Source organism: Typopeltis vanoorti, chromosome 26, assembly GCF_054136105.1.
Source record: "Typopeltis vanoorti isolate ZY-2024b chromosome 26, IOZ_Tvanoo_1.0, whole genome shotgun sequence".
Taxonomy (NCBI): domain Eukaryota; kingdom Metazoa; phylum Arthropoda; class Arachnida; order Uropygi; family Thelyphonidae; genus Typopeltis; species Typopeltis vanoorti.
Window position 1 is genome coordinate 31,603,260 of NC_143574.1, and position 22,536 is coordinate 31,625,795.

Here is a 22,536-nt window from a genome sequence, read left to right on the forward strand (position 1 = left end):
CTAAAAAAGAATTTTATGTGCCAATGATATACATATTAAACTATAAATCCAGTGTTTTTCAATTTATAGAACTAAGCCATCGAAATGTTTGGGTTCTTTTGTGTAAAGATGCTGTCAGTCACAAAGACACGAAATGTCTGTGTAACATTCAGTTTTAATGAATAAAAAGTCTATGAATCAAACCTGGTTAATCATTCAAAGTTTATATAAACTCCTTGTAGTGAATTACTTAAAAACAAAGCATCACATTTTCCATTACTCATTGATTACTCCTTCAGACAACTCATTATGCACATTCATTTTCCTGGGTAAAAATTTAATCATCACCCTTGTTTACCACACTGTTATTCAATTACTAAGACTCTCCTCTCTCCATTCGATTCTCTACAGTTTTGTATTGTAGTATCTCTTCACACTGTCTTTTAAATTGCATTATTATTATTATTTGACACCTCCAGGGAGTCCAAAGGCTCACCGAGGAAGGCCACCCACTCTACACCTCTGTCTCCACCACTCAATCCACCAACTGAACGCAACTACACGAACGCCATCTACTGCCGACCATCACAGAAGATATGAACCTGCAGCCTTTGGATGCACAAAGCCAAGGAGACTAAAATTTGAGCAAAATAACCTAAATATGGTTGAACCAAGGGCTTATATATATAAAAAAAAAAAAAAAAAAAAAAGCAACTTCATCATTCCTACACAGTGTTCTTTTTCAACTTTCTTGTATATAAACTTATATGTTGGTTACACATGACAAAATTTCATGAAATGACAACGTATAATAAAATATTAATTAAAGAACCTTGATCAATACCTACCTATATTTTGGAAATGTTACATTGCCATCTTCTGGGAACATAAAAGATCTAAAAACTCAGCTCTAAAAAAACTTCCCAAACCTCAACAAATTTGGGTGCATGAGACTGCCCCAAATTTGGGAAGCTTGCATCCTAAGAACATCAGCCCAACAGCCAAGACAACCCAATTTAAATGCATGGATACGCTTATGTGTTCATCAGACATGTTGTAATAGATTTAAATGTATTGATATGAACACAGATGGATAAGAAAATAACTATTTATTAACTTAAAAGCTAATATTTTGCTGGTATTATATCCAGCATCTTCAGAGCACGCAACACAAAGTTTGTTACAAATGCAAGACAACCATCTGGTTAACAGTGGGACTAGTATAAGTAATTGCAGTGTGCAACACAAGACTAAAGTCCTAATAGGGCACCATCTAGGTTATAAAAAAAAAGTAGTAGTTCCAAGTTTTGAAATAGTAGTCCAAATAATAGTCTTAGAAAGTTTGAAAAAAATAAAATAAATAAAATAAAATAAATATTAATTTGGTCTTAGGATGACTGTCTCCCAAATCTTTGGTAGATTTATACAGCCATACTTGTTAAGGCTTGGAGTATGTTTTAAGGCTTCTGTTGATTCCAGGAACAACCTCTCTGACTTGTAGAAGCTTCTGTGCATTACTTTTGTTTTTGTTTTTTTTTGATCCTGTGTGCTGGGATATCCAAAGCATGGTCTTCCAGACCCGACTTACCATAGCGAAAGTGTAGGATATATATTTTTTGTGTTCACTGAGGCAGATGTCCACAGTTCTTCCTGTCTGTCCATAGTAGGCTTGATGGCAAGAACAGTGCACTTCATAGACTCCTGGATGTGATAAAGGAGCGCATTTGTCCTTAGGTGAACGAAGGAGAGTTGCTAATTTCACATAAGGTTCAAATACGGTGTGCAGTTGGTGTTTGTTAAACACCCTAGATATCTTTTCAGATGTGCCTTTAATGTATGGGATGGTGATAGTTTTGTCGTAGTCTTCTGTGGTAGATAGAGGAGATTTCTGGGTAGCATTTAGTATCTTATGGGGATTATAACCATTGGTTAAGAAGGTGTGACGTAGGCAAGAAAGTTCAGCAGTGAGAGCAATGTCATATGTCATTGGAACAGATTGCTCTAGCTCTATGGGTTAGTGCTTTTAAGATACCATATTGTTGAGAAGGGTGATGGTGCGATTGTTCGTGTAAGTATCTCCCTGTATGTGTGGGTTTTCTATAAACTGAAAATGATAAGGAACCTTCTGGAAGACGTGTGATCAGTGTGTCCAGGCAGTCATTGGCTTCTAGTTCCATTGCAAAGTGGATTTTAGGGTGCATTTGGTTATTGTAATGTGGTTATTATTGCGTAGTTATTTTAGAGCTATTATTTCTTTATGTGGGATATTATTTTTTGGAGGCTTAGAATGGATTAGGATATTGGCCATGTCTAACCTAATATTATTTGCTATCGCTGGAGGCAAGCCCGTGTTCAACGGAAGCCATCATTTTTGTTTTAGGAACTACTTTAGGAGTAATAAAAAAAAATACGCAATAATAACCACATTACAATAACCAAATCAGACAAAGGAAATGCCACTGTAGTAATGGATACAACAGAATATGAAAACAAAATGCATGCACTGCTCCAAGACCGGTCTACATATCAAATCATAGATCGAGATCCCACCAACTGACAAAAGAATAAGGTGCGCAAGTTACTGAACAAAGTCGCTTCCTGGCCAAAAGAAATTGTCAAAAAACTCAAACCCTTGCACGTTAAAACACCTAGAATATATGGTGCTCCTAAAATACACAAACAAGGTACACCTTTGCGTCCTATTGTAGATAGGATAAACAGTCCTACATATAAACTAGCTAAACATTTTGCCAAATTACTAACCACTTACACAAACAATTCTCCCTCTTTTGTTAAAAATTCTATCCACCTAAAAAGTATTTTAGAAAACCACACCTTAAATATTTCAGACCTAATGGTGAGTTTTGATATCACCTCATTATTCACTAATGTACCACTGATTGAAACACTTAACTTACTAAATTCTCAATTTCTCCCAGATATATTTCATAGTTATTTTCCCTTTTCCATGGAAAAGGGAAAATATACAAACAATTAGATGGAACAGCTATGGGTTCCCCCCTTTCTCTCCCCCCCCCCCTTTAGCCAACTTCTACATAGAACATCTGGAAAAACTAGCTATCAACACAGCCACTCTCAAACCTAGTCTCTGGCTACGCTATGTTGATGATGTGTTTGCTATTTGGCCACATGGCCCAGACACATTGAATACATTTTTTAGTGCATCTAAATAGCCAGCACCCTAAAATCCACTTTACAATGGAACTAGAAGCCAATGACTGCCTGCCCTTCCTGGACACACTGATCACATGTGTTCCAGAAGGTTCCTTATCATTTTCGGTTTATAGAAAACCCATACATACAGGGAGATACTTACACAAGAGAAATAATTTCTTTCTCTAGTCTTATAGGCAGGTTACTTTACATGGAAAAGGGAAAATATACAAACAATTAGATGGAACATCTATGGGTTCCCCCCTTTCTACCCCCCCCTTTAGCCAACTTCTACATAGAACATCTGGAAAAACTAGCTATCAACACAGCCACTCTCAAACCTAGTTTCTGGCTATGCTATGTTGATGATGTGTTTGCTATTTGGCCACATGGCCCAGACACATTGAATACATTTTTTAGTGCATCTAAATAGCCAGCACCCTAAAATCCACTTTACAATGGAACTAGAAGCCAATGACTGCCTGCCCTTCCTGGACACACTGATCACGTGTTCCAGAAGGTTCCTTATCATTTTCGGTTTATAGAAAACCCATACATACAGGGAGATACTTACACAAGAGAAATAATTTCTTTCTCTAGTCTTATAGTTTCTGTTGATATGGCAATTCCTCATGCTGTCTCACAAGTTTATTATGATTATCTGCTCTGCAATTTCAAAAATTCCACAGATGAGAATCCTCAAAATCAATAGCATATCAGGCTTCATGTGCAAGTGGTTAAAAAGAAAGAAGGAACCCAGAAAGTTGTTTTCACTTGGCTATAATTAAAATCAAACTTGTCAAGAAATTATATTCTTGTTTAATCCTTTATCTAAGAATAAGCAAACAAATTTTGCATGTGAAGTATCTTCACAGCTTGTATAGAGGCTAATAACTTCACATCAATTAATTATTATTATTATCCAGGCCTCCGTGGAGTCAAAAAACTCATCGTGGGAGGTCATTTTTAGGAAACAAAGTTCATCATACCACTCCTTGAAATCATTGACTGTTTCCGCTCCAACCACTTTCTCAGGCAATGCATTCCTCACCCTCTTGCGCACAGCCTCCTTTCGTAACTTCCAGGGATGGCCCCTTGTCATCGCTCCTTCCCACTGTTCCACCAAGTGAAAGAACTCTCCAATGTCTACCGTAACTGCCTCTCAACAGTTTAAAAGTCTCAATCATATCACCTCTCCTTCTATCCACCAAACTCTGCAGTCCACATTCCCTCAGCCGATCCTCATAACTCATATTGTACAGTCCTGAAACCAACTTTGTTATCCGCCGCTGTACCCTTTCCACAGTCAATTTATCCCAATGAAATCCTGGGGACCAAATCTGAGAACAACAGTCTAAGTGTGGTCTGATCAGGGTCTTATACAACGGAATGATAACTCTTTTATCTCTGCAAGTAAGCACCCTTCTCAGCATTGCAGCAATCCTCTGAGTTACCCTCACCACCTATGCAATATGCTCCCTGAATTTCAGTTTTCTAGCATTCATTACCCCTAGATCTCGTCTCCCCTACCTCCTCCAGTACAGCTCCTCAATCGATTATGCATCCTCCCATCGATGAATTCCAAACCTCAAGACTTTACATTTTGCTGCATTGAACCGACATCCGCTGCTCATCTGTCTAGTATATTCAAATCCTCTTGCAGGACTGCCACATCTGCACTATTACTGATAACCATTCCCAGCTTCACATCATCCACAAACAACTGAATGTCCCCCTTGCAATCCATTGACAATATCATTGATATAAAGGTTGAACAATACAGGTCCCAGTACTGAGCCCTGTGGAACCTCACTTGTAACCTTCTGCTTCCTTGATATTGCCCCACCATACACAACTCTCTGATACCTATCAGTCAGCCAATCCTGAATCCATTTGAATCCAGTGCTGCTGATATGCCAGTACTTTGAGAATGATTTGAATAGGCTGAAATTGTGGGCATGTGAAAATGGCTATCAGTTCCATGTTAATAAATGTAAGGTCATGAACTTATGTGATTATATACAAATGCCATATTATATTGGTGAAATTATGTTCGATGAAACCAATCAGGCTAAGGATCTTGGAGTTTTAGTAGACAGGAAGTTGAAGTTCAAGGATCATATAGCAAAAATTGTAAATACAACTCAGAGAATAATTGCAATAGATCTGGTCTCCTGGTTTCCATGGTATTTTAGTGGAGAGAGGGCAAAGGAAAGTATCAAAAATTATATCAGGATTGTGGAATACTGATTATGAAGACAAATTAGGAATTGATACTAGAAAACAGCAGAAAGAGGAGTGATATGATTGAGAGTTAAACTTCTGAAAAGGTTATACAGAATTTCACTAAATGGAATTTTTCATTTTATGGAGAGTGGAGAAAGGACACGGAAGTTGAGAAGGGGTGACAGCTAGATTTTTCTCTCATAGAGTAGTGTATGATTACAATAGAATGTCATTGGATGTGTGTGTGCGCAAGTAGTGTGAATAAATTCAAGAACAGATATGACAGCTGATGCGAATAGTGCCTCCCTCGATGGTTTCTTGTCTCCCTGGAGGTCTCACATAATAATAGTAATAATTTTTGAGACACAGAATTAAAACCCAGAGGGGAGGGAAACAGGAAGAGAATGCTTACTTGTCATGCCAAAGATCAACTGATTTGGGAACCAACTGAAGAAAGGCTGAGAAAAAGTTCTACTTAGCAACCAGAATCAAACTACTATTAGGTCTTAAAATGACAGTTTCTCAGATCAATGCTAAATTAATGCAAGCATATTTGTTGAGGTTGGGAGAGTGCTTCATGGCTGATGCTGATTCTATGAATAGTCTTTCATACATGTAACAATTTTGTAATATAGATGTTTTTCTCCATCTGATCCTGTGTGAAGGAGTATTGGCAAGTCAGGATTGGCAGACCAGAGCATGGTCTTCTAATAGCTGGACTTCTCTGAATTAACTTTGTAGTTATCTGACCCATAGAGGGCACCACATAAGGAAATTAGGTGTCAGTTACAATTTAAATCGTTTTTACAATTGCTTGGTTTAGTGCTGTGTGCATGTCACAGTTTGATTGTGCTCCGATGATGCTGGGCAGAAAACTAGTAAAATATTAGTGAGTTTAATTTTTTATACATAGAGTAATTTTGTACATATACATATATAAAACTCACTCTATGTATACATTTTTTATACATAGAGTAATCTGTATGATGGAACATACAGATTACTCTATGTATAACAATTTGAAGAATTCTGAATGATCATTTAGAAGGAAGTGGTTGTACAGTGGGTTAAATTTTTTTTTTCTCTCTATGAATGTCTTTTTTCTCCTAGGACATGTACAAGTATTTTATTAAAGTAGCAACAATGATGAACTTTTGCCAGGGAGATGTGTTGAAGATAGTGACCAGTATAAGTGGGCTTTCTGTAAATATCTACACTGCCTATTTTTAAGTGATCAGCAAATATAAAAAAGAGTCCTATCTCTGTTTTGATTGGGACCATTTAGAATTTTTTGCACTTTGTTTGTAATGCTTTATCCTGAAGATGCAAGATACCAACATTTACCTGTCCCTTATTTCATAATTTGTCCTTGCGATATTTCCTGCAAAAAATCCATCATACTTTCATTTCTTCTATTTCTCATACTTCATCAAGTACTTATCCTCACAGCTCATTTCATCATATTCACTCTTAGTTTCTTTTCCATATAACATCTACTCTTTTCATTCTATTTCTCACAATTAAATTCCCCATTAGAAAAAAAATATCTTCATTTGATTTTGTTTGGACAAACAAACACTAGTTTGTTGTCCAAATATTTTGCAGTCATTGTCCTGGACATTCCCAGCTCAATAAAACAATAACACCACCACACAAATAGAAATACCATTTATTTATGTCAATGTTTATAAACCAAATAACTTCCAGAAATGTACTGCTGTTTTTTTTTACCATTAATTTTTCTGTTATCCTTTCCCTCTTCATTTCTTCTTCCTATTCTCATGGAGAGTTCTGTATTATTATTATTATTATTACACCTTCCATGGAGTCAGCAAATTTATTGTGGAAGGTTAATTCAACCGACAACAAATCTATCATCCTGAATCTTAAAATCCTTAACACTCCCTGAATAAATAACATATTCTGATAGTGCATTCCATTCACTGACAATTCTCCATGTAAAAAATCTACTCCTCAAACCCCTCTTAACCACACTCTTAAACAACTTCCAGTGATAGCCACTGGTTCTTACCTGTGATAAGAACCAGTGGCTATCACTGCATATCACTATTATATCATCCCTTTTCCTCCTATCTACCAAACTGCAATCTACATTTAATTTCTCCACAGCTGACATTTCAGTCCTCATATTATCTTAGTCACTCTTCTCTCCAATGTTTCTACATCACACTGAAAACCTAAGTGTGGTCTAATCAGTGCTTTATACATTGGCACAACTACCTTGTCCCTACATGTTAGAGCACTTTGTATCATAGCAGCATTAATATGTGCAGTCTTTGCAACACTTGCAATATGTCATCTAAACTTTAGTCTGTTGTCGACTATCACTCCCAAATCACAAATCTCATCCACTTCCTGGTACAGCACCATTGATATAGTACACAGCTTTATATTCCTGCACTTCAAAATGCAACACCTTGCACTTATTGATATAACTACAACCCCACTCTTTTATCCAAGTAAAAAGTCTATTCAAATCTTTCTGAATGGAATTAATATTAGCAGTACTACTTATAATTCTTTCCAAATTTGCATCATCAGCAAATAACTGAAGAGCCTAAGTCAGTCCACATGATACATCATTTACAAACAAGTTAAACAGCAGGAACCGAAGAACAGAACCGTGGGGCATGCCATTGATTACCCTCCTTTTTTTGAGACATTGCTCCATCATACGAATGATTTGAAAGGAGATAAAATGGATATGATAGAGGACCTGAAGGAATTGTTTGAGGTAGCAAAAGAGAAGAGTGAGAGAGTTAGGATGGTTAGTCTGTTGCTGCAGTATGACAGTGAAGAGATTAGAAGGAGGACCATAATTGCCAATGACTTTATGCACAGGTTATGCAGGATGAGTGGTGTGGAATTCATGGACGTGTGGAGCGAGTTCGATGGGTGAAAGGAACTATATAAGATGGATGGTTTGCATTGTAAGGAGACTTGAAAAAGGGTTCTTGAATGAAGTGGATGTGCAGAATCAGGGAAACTAGATTTATTAAGGAGGGGGGGTAGTAAATATGCAGACCTTAGGGAGGCAGTTGAGTGTATGAATGAGTATAATATGCCCAAGCGAATAAGAAGGACGACAAATCAGAATGGGATAGTTAGTATAAGGCATCAAGGTAGGGATGGGACTAAGGCTTCTGCAATTCATGTATACTAATGCTAAGAGTATTAGGAACAAGGAGGAAGAATTTTTGACCTTGGTTGGCACTTCCAGACCACAGGTTATTGGCATTAGTGAAACATGGCTGACTAAAGATGATATAGCTAGTGGGATTGAATGTGAGGGGTACAGTGTGTTCAGGAGTGACAGGGAGAATAAAATGGGGAAGGAGTATTACTGATGACAGCTGATGAGCTACAGCCAAGGAGAATAGAAGTTGAATTGCAGGATAGAGAAAAGAGCACGTTTGAGGCCATTTGGTGCGAGATTGAGGCTAGCAGCAGAACAAAATATACAATTGGGTGCGGCTAAAGACCAGATGATGGAATAGATGGTGAAGATAGTATGCATAAGCAAATCGAAGAAATGAGTGGAAGGAGGGTAATTATTATGGGAGATTTCAACTATGGTAACATTGATTGGAAGGAGGAGAGGAAACATGGGAGGAAGGAATTGGATTTTATGCAGTTATTAAGGGATAACTATTTGCAACAGCATGTAATGGAAAATACTAGAGGTCAGAGAGTGCTTGACCTGGTAATTGCACCTGAGAATTTGGCTGTAATGAATATGACCACGTTGCCACCAATTGGTGAGAGTGATCATGAGATCTTGACTTGGGAGGTGGCTAAAGGTGTGGAATTTGCAATTAAGACAGGGTACATGTGGAATTATCGGGTAAGTATGACAAGCTTAGGAGTTTGATTGGTTCAGTGCCATGGCATATAAAACTGTAAGGGCTGGATGTTGATAGTGCATGAGAGGTGGTTAAGAAGTGTTTGCAGGAGGCAATGGCTGACTGTATACTTAGAGTCCGAATAATAAATCAAGTAGGGATTAAATGGATGAATAACACCATTAAGCTTGAGCTGCAAAAAAAGAAACTGTGGAGGGAATTTAAGGAGAAAGGTGACTGGCAGGCACATGAACGGTATAAAGCGCAGGCCAGAAGGGTAACGAGTGTGGTAAGAAAAGCAAAAAAGGATTATGAAAGAACATTAGCCATGCAGGCTAAAGAGAATCTCAAACAGTTTTTTGATATGTTGCAGGTAAAAGAAAAAATGTATATGGCAGATTGATTTTAAAGAATGCCGATGGTAGGGAGGTAACCGAATCAGTTGATATAGTAGAATTACTGAGTGAGCACTTTGCAAGAGTATATCATCCAGGTGGTGACATTGCAGAAATAGAAGAACCAGCAGCTTATATAGGAATTGTGGTGAATGAAGTGAAGGTGAATAGTCTATTACAAAACCTCAATGTCAATTCATCTGCGGGATTGGATGGTATACCAGCTCATGTTGTACGAGAAGTGGCTACAGAATTGTCAGTGCCTTTGACCATTTTGTTTAATCTGAGTCTTGGGTCTGGGTTAGTCCCAAGGGGGTGGAAAGAAGGAAAAATAGTTCCACTGCATAAAGGAGGTTCCAAAACTGCTGTTGAAAATTACCGGCCAATCAGCATATCAGGAATTGTTGTCAAGGTCTTGGAGAAAATAGGCAAGAGGAAAATACAAGATTGGATAGATGAAAATGGGATACTGTATGGGAGACAGCATGGTTTTGTGAAGGGTAGATCATGCCTCAGTAACTTGTTCACATTCTATAACACAGTGACGGATGAACTGGATAAGGATAACGGGTTTACAGTGATTCTACTGGACCTTGCTAAAGCCTTTGATAGGATACCACATGGAATTCTAATCAGTAAACTGCAGCATATGAGAATGGATAGGAGGGTGGTTGATGGAGAGATATCAGAGAGTGGTTTATTCAGGAGTAGAGTCCAAAAGATGGCCTGTGACTAGTGGTGTGCCGCAGGTTCTGTTCTTGGACCACTGTTTAATTTGTTCATTAACGATATAGGGAAGGATCTGAGAGGAACTGTGCATTTGTTTACAGATGATGCAAAGTTTGGTAGAGCAATAGTGAATGCTCAGGATGTCAAAATTTTGCAGGATGATTTGGATAGTTTGGAGGACTTGGCTAAGGAGAATGGATGTCAATTTAATGTGGAAAAATGTAAGGTTTTGCATTTTGGGGTGAAAAGATTAACAGCAGTATATCACATTGGTGGAACTGTACTCCAGGAGATTGACGAGGCCAGGGATTTGGGAGTGTTGGTGGATAGGGAGTTGAAGTTTAGGGGACACATCGCAAAAGTGGCAAAATCAGCTCATCAAATCACTTGGTTGCTGAAAAACACTTTAACGAGCAGAGACAAACAGGTTATTGTTCCTCTGTATCGAGCCTTGATAAGACCCATCTAGACTACTGTGCCCAGATATGGGTGCCAGAGTTTCTTCTTGATGGGGAGGTGGTGGAGAGTATCCAGAGACGAGTGACCAATAATAGCAGGACTATGGAATTAACCTTATGAGAACAGGTTGAAGATTTGTGGACTGCAGAAATTGGTTGATAGGCAGAAAAGGGGTTATATGATTGAGACATTCAAATTACTGAAGGGTTTCTATAAGATTAATTCAGAAGATATTTTTGAGAATAAGACTGATAGTGGGAGGACTAGGGGCCATCCATGGAAGCTTGGTAAGAGTGTGGTTAGCAAGGGTGTTAGAGCTAGGTTTTTACTTGGAGAGTGGTAAATGAGTGGAATAAGCTGCCAGAGTCTGTTCTGGGTGCCATGACTGTAAATGAGTTCAAGGTGGAGTATGATAGATACTGTGTGAATGTTGAATAGTTGTTCTTGACATGACGTTGGGTCTTCCTCAATGAGTCTAAGGAATCCTTGGAGCTGCCTGTAATAATAATAATACACAACATACTGGTATTCAGAGAGCCAATCTCTGATCCATCTGACCAATATACTATCTATTCCCATCCTCTGCAGCTTGTACATCAATTTATGTGGTAATTTAATCACCTCTGTAGCAAAATTGGAAGAATGACGGTACGTTGTGCCCTTCGATTAGAAAAGGCCTAAGTTTAATTTCCATCGTGATGGGAGGAATCTTTATATGGACTTTTTCCTTTCCAATTGAAGGTGAGTTAGCCAATCTCATATGGAAATAGCAGGGTTTTTTCCTCCCGGGAATTCAGGTTTTTCATCCTGCATACAGACAAATCGGCCCTTTAGAACACAAGCAATTTACAGACAAAAATACTTTTTGTGGTGGTGATGGCCAGTAAATGGAGCTGATGTAGTTGATCGGTAGTAGAGGTTTGATGTAGTGGGGAGGAGACAGAGTTGTATAGTAGGTGTCCTCCTGCGATGAGTCTTCAGACTCCTTGGAGGTGTCACTAATAATAATCTATCTAAGGCTTTGGCAAAGTCCAAGAATATCACTGTATATGATTCTCCCTTATCTAGCACACTCATCACTTTGTCATAAAATGCAAGTAAATTGCTAAAACAAGATCTCAATGATCATCATTGAGAATATTATGTCCATGTATTCTATTCCTAACCAATCTCTACAACACCTTGACTATAACTGTAGTTATATATGCTGGTCTATAATTGGTAACCTCTGTCCCAGAACCATGCTTATGGAGTAGTAGTATTTTGCCTTCTTTCTGCTTCTTAGGAACCTTACCTACTGCAAGATTTTCATTAAATAACCAAGTCAAAGGCATTGCTAACTGTTGTGCACATTCTTTAAGAATATGCTGCAATGTGTTATCCATTCCCATTGTCTTATTAAGATGTAACCCAATCAACATCTGATATACCTCCGATTCTTTCACTTCTAGTTCTCCTAATATTAGCCTCCCTTCTATATATTGCATGGCATCATTTACACCAGTATGATATACACTGATAAAGTGTTCATTCAATAATTCCACTATATCCTTTGCAACAGTCACTCTGCTGCCATGACTATTCAACAGTGTCAAACTGCCATAATTCTCTCTGTTGCTTGCTATCTAGCCTTATAAATAATCTTGGCCTGACCAGCCAATCTCCTCATACTGCACATTCTCTTTCTTTATCACTTAATTTTCTATTGTTGCTTGTATATTATCCTCAGATAAATAGGTTCAGCATATGTCAATAATACTTAACAAACTAACAATACAAACATAATAGCCCATTTTAATTCCCATGTGTTATGGTTATTACTCTGTCCTCATCATGTCACAAACTTGCCAATTTTCCCATCACTATGCTTACCCTGTTACAAATGATTCCATCCCACCCATATGTCTTTAAAAATTTTTGCAGATATACTTCACTTTATGTACTATCTTTCAAATAATGTTATCTTTCTTACATAAGCAAACCGTCTTTCAAATTTGCTGTAGATTCGTGAACTATATACTTTTGTCTCAAGGCTCAGGTGTCAGGCCATTCATCATTTTTGCTCTCCTGAATTCACTATTATTATATCTATGCAGCACACTAACCACTTTCTCAATTACGTTATTATCCTTCACATGCTACAACAGCTTTCTCAAATCCCTTTCACTATCAAAACATTAAAGCAAAAAAGTACAGTTAAATGCATTAATTCAAAGAAATACTTGTATTGTTTTAACATACATTTAGTACTAATTAAAGTTATGGTTTTTAAAGGATGAGCACTGAAACAATTAGAAGGGATGAGCAAGAATAACAGATTAACTGACAGAACTGCTCAATAACTCAATAAACAGAACTGCATCAAATTAATATGTGTGGAGGGGAAACGTATAAATATAACATCAAACATTAGGCTAACAGACAATATTTCATAAATTCTGTGCAGTATGAAATTTACTGCATTTCATATTGCATTTTGCTATGATTTATAAATTAGGCACTACATCCAGTGACAACCACTTGAATTAGATTACATAAATTAGCTATAGCAATATGAAGGATATGTAGATATTTTAGATTAGTATATCTAAAATATCTACATCCAGAGATGTTCCCAAACCTTTTGAAGCAAAGCTGTGTATAAAATTCCAAAAACATGTATTAAATGTTTTTGGACAAATATAATAAATACAAGAAGAAAGCTTCATATCAACACTGAAAACCACCAATAAAAGAGAATAATAAGTATTTATTATTTAGAGACCAGCACCTACTTAGCCTCATGATAATTTCTATGATGCTAGATCAGCAGAAGATTCACAGGTTTGATTTTAGTTAACTTTTTCTATGCTTTTTTTTTTTTCAGTCATTTCCTGAGTCAGCATTTAGTGCAGAAAGGCAGTCCCCCTCACCGTCCCCCAAAACAAGTTTTAATCCTGCAACTCAAAACTTAGAACCTTTCTATTTTTCACAACATCATCTAGGATATTAGAAACAGGACACCACAGCATCTCAGGTTGTTTGTCATAATCTCATCACTAGTAGCAATGAACTAGTACTGATAATTATTATTATTATTATTATCCAAGACCCCATGGAGTCAAAGACTCATCTAGGAGGTCCTTTTATCAAATACACAGCTCATCATACTGTGATTTAAACACTCAAATTCTCTGTAGACACCACACTCTCAGGCAAGACATTCCAATCATTCACAACTGCGCATGAAAAAAACCTTCTCACCCCCCTACTCACACCTTCCTCATACAGCTTCCAGGGATGACCTCTGGTTCTCCCCCTGATCTCCCACTATTTTCTGTAGAACCTCTCCAGCATTGATCCTATAACAACCCCTTAATAACTTGTAGGTCTCAATCACATCTCCCCTCCTCCTGTCCTCCAGACTCTGCAAGTTGCATCTTCTTGATCTTTCCTCATACTTGACATTCCAGAGGTCAGAAACTACCTTAGTCAGTCGCCTCTGGATCCTCTCCAACATATCTTCATCCTGAAAAGCCAAATGGCTATTTTTCTGGGAAGCTAATTAAATTAAGGGGATAAAAATCCCTTATTATTTTACAGCCAGTATGCAAAACTCTAAGATTGAAAACTACGATCTAAGAGTTTCATGCCGACGAACTATCGGCGAATCCAAGTGTAAGTGACCACCTGGTAGTACCACACCAAGGCAACTCGAGGCAAAGGACACCTTTGCCCGGGAACACCCTAAGTAGGTGTTCCTGGCCATTGGGCTAAAGGTCTGCTGATGTAAGCCTCCCAAATTTGGGGTAGTCTCATACAACCAAATTTGTTGAGGTCTGGAGAGTTTCTTAGGGTTAAGGCTGATTCCATAAATAGTCTTTCGAATTTGTATTTTCTACGGTGTATTACTGTAGCTTTCTTCTACCGTATTCTGTGGTGTGTATCCAGAGCATGATCTGCAAGACCAGAATGGCTGTACTTGTGAAAACAGATGTAGTCTTTGTGTTCTGAAATTCTGATATTGGCTGTCCTGCCTGTTTGGCCAAAGTAAGACAGTTTACAGCTGCACGGGACCTGGTATACACCAGGTAGGTCTAGGGGAAGTGGTTGGTCTTTAGTGATTTAATTATTTTTTTTTTTTTATTAAAGTAAGTTATTTACATTTTATAGTTAACTGGCAAACAATGTTTGCTTTTGAAGCCTAAAGTTTTGTAAAAGTTATGATAATATAATCTTTGGTACAAGATTGCCTTAGTATCAATACGAGATAAGTACCCATGAATTGTAAAAGTTACAAATTCCTTATCCAGCAGTCCATATTCTCTTTTTATGAATGTCTCTGATTAAGAGTTTCACTGGCTTATGAAACCTCCAAGGTAAAAAGTCCTCTCAATACCACAAGATTTCTTCTTGAGATGGCATTCTCTCAGGAGAATTTCTGCTTAGTCTCTCATGAAAATCAACAATTTGAAAGAAATCTAAGCAGTTCAAAACATTAAGTAAAACTATTAATCAATAGCACTGATTAAAGGGGAATATACAGGCTCTTGGATAGAGAATTGTGCAAGTAGCACAGTAGTAATGCAACTCTCATACTGAATATTATATTCTCATAAGCTTTAAGACAAAATATATTTGGATATAAAACAAAATTAGATATCTGTCATTCTTCCATTTCATAGTAATGATGAATACATTTTAAATATTACTAAAACTGAGTTTCATTACCTAGCCAATGCCTGTGGAGTGATTCAACCCACATGTTTAACAAAGCAAAACTTACCAATGTTTTAGCAATATTGATATCATCCAGTAAAATTCTCTCATGTTGTAATGCTTTATTAAGTTGTTTCTTGATTTCTAAAATTTCATCTTTAAATTCTGAAAATTAAAAAAAAAAAAAAAAAAAAAACAAGAAATTTTCACCATAACAATACAAAATTTAAAATTTTATTGTATACTGTATTAGTAATTTCACATACTTTTTCCTTCCTGACTCAAATGTTTTCAGAATTTATACAATTGATTCATTATTATTCTTATTAATACTACCCTACGACCCCATGAAGTCAAAACTCATTGAGGTCCTTTTGGCATAACACACACACACCTCATCATACCGCACCTAAAATACACTCAAATTCTCTGCAGACACCACACCCTCAGGCATGCATGCATTCATTCACAACTCTGCATGCAAACAACCTGCTTCTCACATCCTCTTTATACAGCTTCCAGGGATGACCTCTGGTTCTCCCATGATCTCCCACTGTTTTCTGTAAAATCTCTTCAACACTGATCTTATAACACCCTTACTAACTTGTAGGTCTCTATCATATCACCCACTTCCTCCTATTCACTAGACTCTAAATTGCATCTTCTCAACATTCCAGAGACAAGAAACTACCTTAGCCGCCTCTGGACCCTTTCCAGCATCTCTTTGTTCCTTTTGAAAACCAGGTGACCAAATCTGTGCACAGTAATCCATGTGTGACCTAATCAGAGAATTATACAATGGAACAAGAATTTCCTCACTTCTACAAATCAGTCCTCCACATCATTACCAGAATTCTTTGTCTTGTTCTCACAATTTTGGCAATGTGTCCCCTAAATTTCAGATCATTATCCACTATCACTCCAAGATCTCTTATTTCCTCCATCTCCAGCAATATATCCCCACAAGCATAAGTTCTACATCCCATTTTTGTTTCCTAAATTTTAAAACCTTACATTTTGCAACATTTAACTTTCATCCCCATTCACTTAGTCTATTCAAGTCTTCTTGTAAGGCCACAAGATCTACTCTACTTCTCATAGTTTGTCCCAACTTTGCATCATTTGTAAACAACTGAATATCCCCATACAAATTTTTCCCAATATCATTAACATACAGGTTAAACAGCAATAGCCTTAAATAGACCCATGATGCAGATGGCTAGTGGCTTTCCTCTTCCACGATATTGCTCCCCCCCATACACAACTTGCAGATACTTATCAGATAGCCACTAGTCGTCTTCCTTTAGCAAATCCATGCTGTCCATCAAAAATAATACCATTGTTGTCAACCAAGTTCTGGATCTAGTTCTCACCAGCTTCTCCAACACCTTAACCACAACACCTGACAGACAGATAAGCCTATAATTTGATGCTTGAGTTCTATCACCTCACTTATGAAGCGCCACAATCTTACCCTCCTTCCACTCCTTTGGAACTCAACCCAGTGCAAGACTCATATTAAAAAATATGTCAAGGCAGATGCCAACTTCCTGGCACAGTCCTTCAGAATATGTGGTAATATATATGAATGACATTGTCAGTGGATTGCAATGGGATAGGTTGTTTGCAGATGATGTGAAGCTGGGAAGGGTTATTAGTAATAGTGCAGATGTGGTAGCCCTGCAAGAGGATTTGAATAAGCTAGACAGATGGGCAAATGAATGAGGGAGGGGATCAGTTTAATGCAGCAAAATGTAAGGTCTTGAGGTTTGGGACACATCGATGAGACACTGCATACTCTATTGGAGGGCTATACTGGAGGAAGTAGGGGAGATCTGGGGTTGATGATTGATAGAAATATGAAATTTAGGGGACATATTGCAAAGGTGGTGAAGGTAACACAGAGGACTGCTGCAATAATGAGAAGGACACTGACCAGCAGAGATAAAAGAGTTATCATTCTGTTGTATAAGACTCTGATCAGACCACACTTAGACTATTGTTCACAGATTTGGTCCCCAGGATTTGAAGGGGATAAATTAACTGTGGAAAGGGTACAAAGGCAGATAACAAAAGATGGTTTCAGGACTGTACAATGTTAGTTATGAGGATCAGCTGAGGGAATGTGGATTGGAGTTTGGTGGATAGAAGAAGGAGAGGTGATATGATTGAGACTTTTAAGCTGTCGAGAGGTGGTTACAGGGTTGACACTGGGGAGTTCTTTTGCTTGGTTGAACAACATGAAGGAGTGATCACAAGGGGCCATCCCTGGAAGTTACGAAAGGAAACTGTGAGCAAGAGGGTGAGGAGTGGTTTCTTTGCATGGAGGGTGGTTGAACCATGGAATGCATTGCCTGATAGAGTGGTGAGAGTGAAAATGGTCAATGAGTTTAAGGAGTGGTATGATAGACTGTGTTCCCTAGGAAGGACCTCCCGTGATGAGTATTTTGACTCCACGGAGGCCTGAATGGTAATAATAATCATCTCATCATCCCAGTATATATGTTATAATTAAAATTGCCCATAATGATCATTCTTTTCTTATTCATTTGGCTAATTTGATTATATATTTCATAGCCGCTATCATCCACATCACCAAGTTTATAACACCATCCAACTATGTATTTCATTATATTCACCTCTATTTCACATACTGCCTCAAAACCACTGGCACTATTTCTCTCCTCCATCTCTATTTTGTATGAACATAAATCTTTCTCTATGATCAATAGCACCCATCCCCTCCCTTTTTACTTTTCTATCTTCGTAAAACACATCATACCTTTCCATCTCTATTCCAGTCAGGATGACATTCCAACAATTCTTGAGTAAACAAACTCAATTAACGCAACCATTTCATTTGCCTTGTTTCTTACACTTCTAGTATTTGTATACAAACATAGCAGCTCAATCCTGGATCTATAGTTAGTTCTAATGATACCACTTATTTGATGCGACTTCTCCATGCTTAACTCAAGCCTTTTTCTCCTTGTTCATCTTAGACCCTTCTTCAAATCCAATTCTTTTCACTTGATCCCAGATTATTCCCTTCTTTTTGTCTATACATGCATTCACATCCTCTTGAAGCATCAACCTTTCTCACGCTGTGTTTCCCCTCTCGACCCTGGGCATCCCTTTTTGTCTTGCATACCTGTTCTCTCATTCTCTATAGTCATGACACTCACTTCTTCATTCATAATCACTTCCCACGTGATAAGATTCAATCTCTGCACTCACTTCTCTACCTTCCAGCAGCAGTCTCTCTAAGTGACTCGCACCAAAACCATTCAAATGCAGCCAATCACCATTATACAGTTCTTGCTGTCATTCTAATTCATTCCACACATTTATAAACTGCACTCCTTTCTCCTCACACGTTTTGCTAACATACCATTCATAATCCTTGCTCTCCACCTAATCTCACCATTGTTATATCAGGGCAACATACTTACTACCTTTCCTATCACGCCGTCTCAACAACCTCCTGATACCCAGTCTCTGACGTGTTCTTTGTTTGCAGTCAAGTCATTTGTCCCTATTACAACTACCAACTCTTTTGCTCGCTTACTTCTCATATCCAATGCCTCAATCACTCTACTCATTCTTCCTCCAGTAAAACAAACTTTGTGCATCCTCTCATCCAGCACACCTTTAATAATCAACATACAATGCCACTCGCAGGTCTTTCATTACCTATTTTATACTAACATTATTCATTTTCATCATTTTCACTCTTCCATATATATCTCAAATTCTCTTAACTTCATTCCACATCCATTTCATCTCTTGCCTTATTTTAACCAACTTTCAAATCTTGCATCATATTTTCACTCATTTACTCTCTTAATTTTGTTGCCAGCCATACATGCTTGTTCGCAGTTAATGCCACTTGCCACCTTATCTTTAACTGCACTTTGTTTTTTTAACTTCCGCTACATTCACATCACTTTAGTCTTTCTTATGTTCTATTGTTAAGTTTCTCAGATTGCTCATTCTCTTTTTTAAAACTATCATTTTTACGCTGCTCTTTTACACCGTCATTTCTATCAGATGAGCAATCATCCTCCTCATGGCATTCTCACTACTAAGACTTTCAGTTATCAACATATAAGCACTCATCAAGTCCTCATTCAGCTCACACTTCACACACAGACACACCCTCCTTCCATCAGCCTTAAATATCCACAATTTATCTATCTAATCGAACAAGTACATATAAGCACACCTCATTTCATGAAACGACTGAAATTGAAATTAAATTCCTGCATGGACAAAACTGATCCATCCTTCTTTTGCTGTTACTATACTAAGCAACACTAAACTTGATAACCACCTCTAAGCTTGCCACATGGAATTTTTTTTATACAACTCTCACCAACAAAAAAAAAAAAAATTGCAAATCTATAGTACATACATAGTACCACTGATGAGTTAAGGATTTTTTTCGCAATTTTTTTATTAATTTTGGCATAAGAATTTGGAGAGAGAGATGTTAGCAGTACAGGCGAGATAGTCAAGGGATGTTTGAAGAAAATAGCATCACACTGTATACCCAGAATTAGGAAGATAAATTAGGTTGGAGTTAGCAACATCAAGCAGGAATTGCAAAAAAAAAAGTTATGGAGAGAATATAACAAAAAGTGATCAGCAAGGCCATTAGCAGTAGAAGGCACGGGCAAGAAGGGCGAAGAATGAAATCCCAAAAAGTTCTTTTGCTATGTTGCAAGTAAAAGGAAGTACAACTATGGAAGAATGACTAATGATTGTTAGTGATAGGAAGATGACAGAAGCATATGAAATGACTGAGTTACTGTGTGAATTTTGCAAGCATGCATTATCAGGTGGAGATATTCCATTGCCAGATGTGACACTGATGGAAGAACAGAAGTAGATGAATTAGAAGTGCTTCAAATATTGCAGAACTTTAATGCGAACATGGTCAATGGATTAGATTGCATATATAACTTTTTGTGTTATAAGAATATGCAAGAGAACTGTTATCTCTGGCCAAGCTGTTTAATTTGAACTTCAGTTCTGGGAAGGTGTCAGTGCAGTGGAGTAGAAAGTGAGCAAAACAGTCCTATTGCATAAAGGAGGTTCAAAGATAAGTTGCAAATTACAGGCCAAATTACAGTATCATAGGAGTGGTGGTGGTTAAGACATTCAAGTAGTTAGTAAAAGGCAGAATTCAGACTGGGTGGACAGGAATGAGGGGTAACATAGTTTTGCAAAAGGGTCTTGCCTTAGTAATTTTCTTTCTTTATAATAAAGTGACAACAAGTTGGAGGGGAAAAAAGTTACGTAGTGATATTGCTGGACTTTATGAAGGCATTCAAGAGGATTCCACATAAAACTCTGTTGCATAAACTGGAACAAATGAGGATGGATGTGAAACTGGTGATTCGGATAAGAGGGCAGTTAATGGACAGATATAAAAGAGTGGTGTGTGGTGGAGTTGAGTCCAGGAGAAGACAGGTGGTTAGTGGTGTACAGGGCTCAGTACTTAGTCTGTTTAATTTATACATGAAATGATTTGAGAGGAAACATTAAACATTCAGTTGTTTGCTGATGATGCAAACAACTGAATGTTTGATAAGTTGGGAACAGCAAAAGCAAAGAAGAAGATGTAGCTCCTGCAGGACGACTTAAATAGATTGACCACATGGACAAAGGTATCTAAGTACCAGTTTAACATGGCCAAGTGTAAGGTCATGGCACTTTAGGATGAAGAGGTCACAAACTATATACTATCCTGATGGAAATGAACCGCAGGAAACTGATGAGGTCAGGGACTTGAGGTCAGAGATGATCGTGGAGAGGGTTGAAATTTAGATGACGTATTGCAAAGGTGGCTAAAGCAGCACAGCAGATCATGTGGTTCTTGAAGAACACACTGACAAACTGTGTATGTGTGTGTGCACAATAGTCCAATGTAGTCACCTGGATTCCACAAGGATGAAATGGAGAAGATCCAGAGGCAGGTGACCAAGATTGTGACAGGTCTATGGCATTCTTTTCATGTGAATACACTGAAGGTTGTAAGTCTTCAAAACTAGCTGACAGGCAATCAACAGCGGACCTAAAAGAAACATAATAGTCTTATAGGAGTTTTATAGAATTGAACAGTGAATACTTTTTTCAATACAAGACAGGAAGGGTGAGAACAAGAGGTCACTCCTGGATGTATAAGAGTGGTTATTATTATTATTAAGGGTGCTAGAACTAGATTTTTTGTGTGCAGAGTAGTGAATGGATGGAACTGGTTGCCAGAGATGCGAGTGCTTCATCAGTGAATTATTATTATTATGTGATTCAGGGAGTCCAAAGACTCATCGAGGGAGGGTACCTACTCTACAGCTCTCTGTCTCCACCACTCAAATCCATCAACTACTATCATCATCATCTACACCAACGCCATCTACTGTCCACTAGTATTTTCAAAGACAATCACATAAGTTCAAGGAGGGATATGATAGGTATTGTATGAACAATGGCTAGAGTGGGTCTCCCACAATGAGTCTGACTCCGAGAAGATGTCCAAGAAATAATTCCTTTTTGTTATTTTTTACATAATCCAGAAACCCTGCTTCAGAGAGCAAAGTTAGAACTTTTTCAAGCCACTTCAGGTCTCAAGCCAAGCAACAAAATCTATCTCCCACTTAAATTTGTGGTAGAGGCTTGCATGTTTAAACACATATTGGTCTGTTTTACGGATAGTGATTTTAAGAGTGTAATTTGCTCTCGTTTCCTTGAAAATTAATAATGGTGACCATCAGAAGTGTTTTAATTGTAAAGCATATAATGTTATAACAGTAGTGGAATTTTTGTATGTTGCTAGTATTCTTTTGCTTGTATTTTACCTTGAAGTAAACATCAAACTGCTAGAAAAAAAAAAATCGGGTATGAGAATATTCCAATTGTAGTAACATTCAATGAACTTTAGAGAAATTCAGTTTTAAAAAATTTTATTCTTGCTATCTTCAGCCGCATTATAAATAACAGAAAATAAAAAT

The 22,536-nt window shown here is 37.6% G+C and overlaps 1 protein-coding gene across 1 annotated transcript in view; it reads right to left on the minus strand.

The window, feature by feature from the left end:
- The window catches only part of LOC150092461 (shootin-1-like), a 253,303-nt gene that overhangs the window by 154,539 nt on the left and 76,228 nt on the right, over positions 1 to 22,536 (minus strand). The window contains exon 6 of the mRNA XM_090414949.1: positions 15,591 to 15,688. Within this exon, the coding sequence (XP_090271075.1) occupies positions 15,591 to 15,688 (98 nt within the window). The remainder of the gene's footprint in view (positions 1 to 15,590; positions 15,689 to 22,536) is intronic.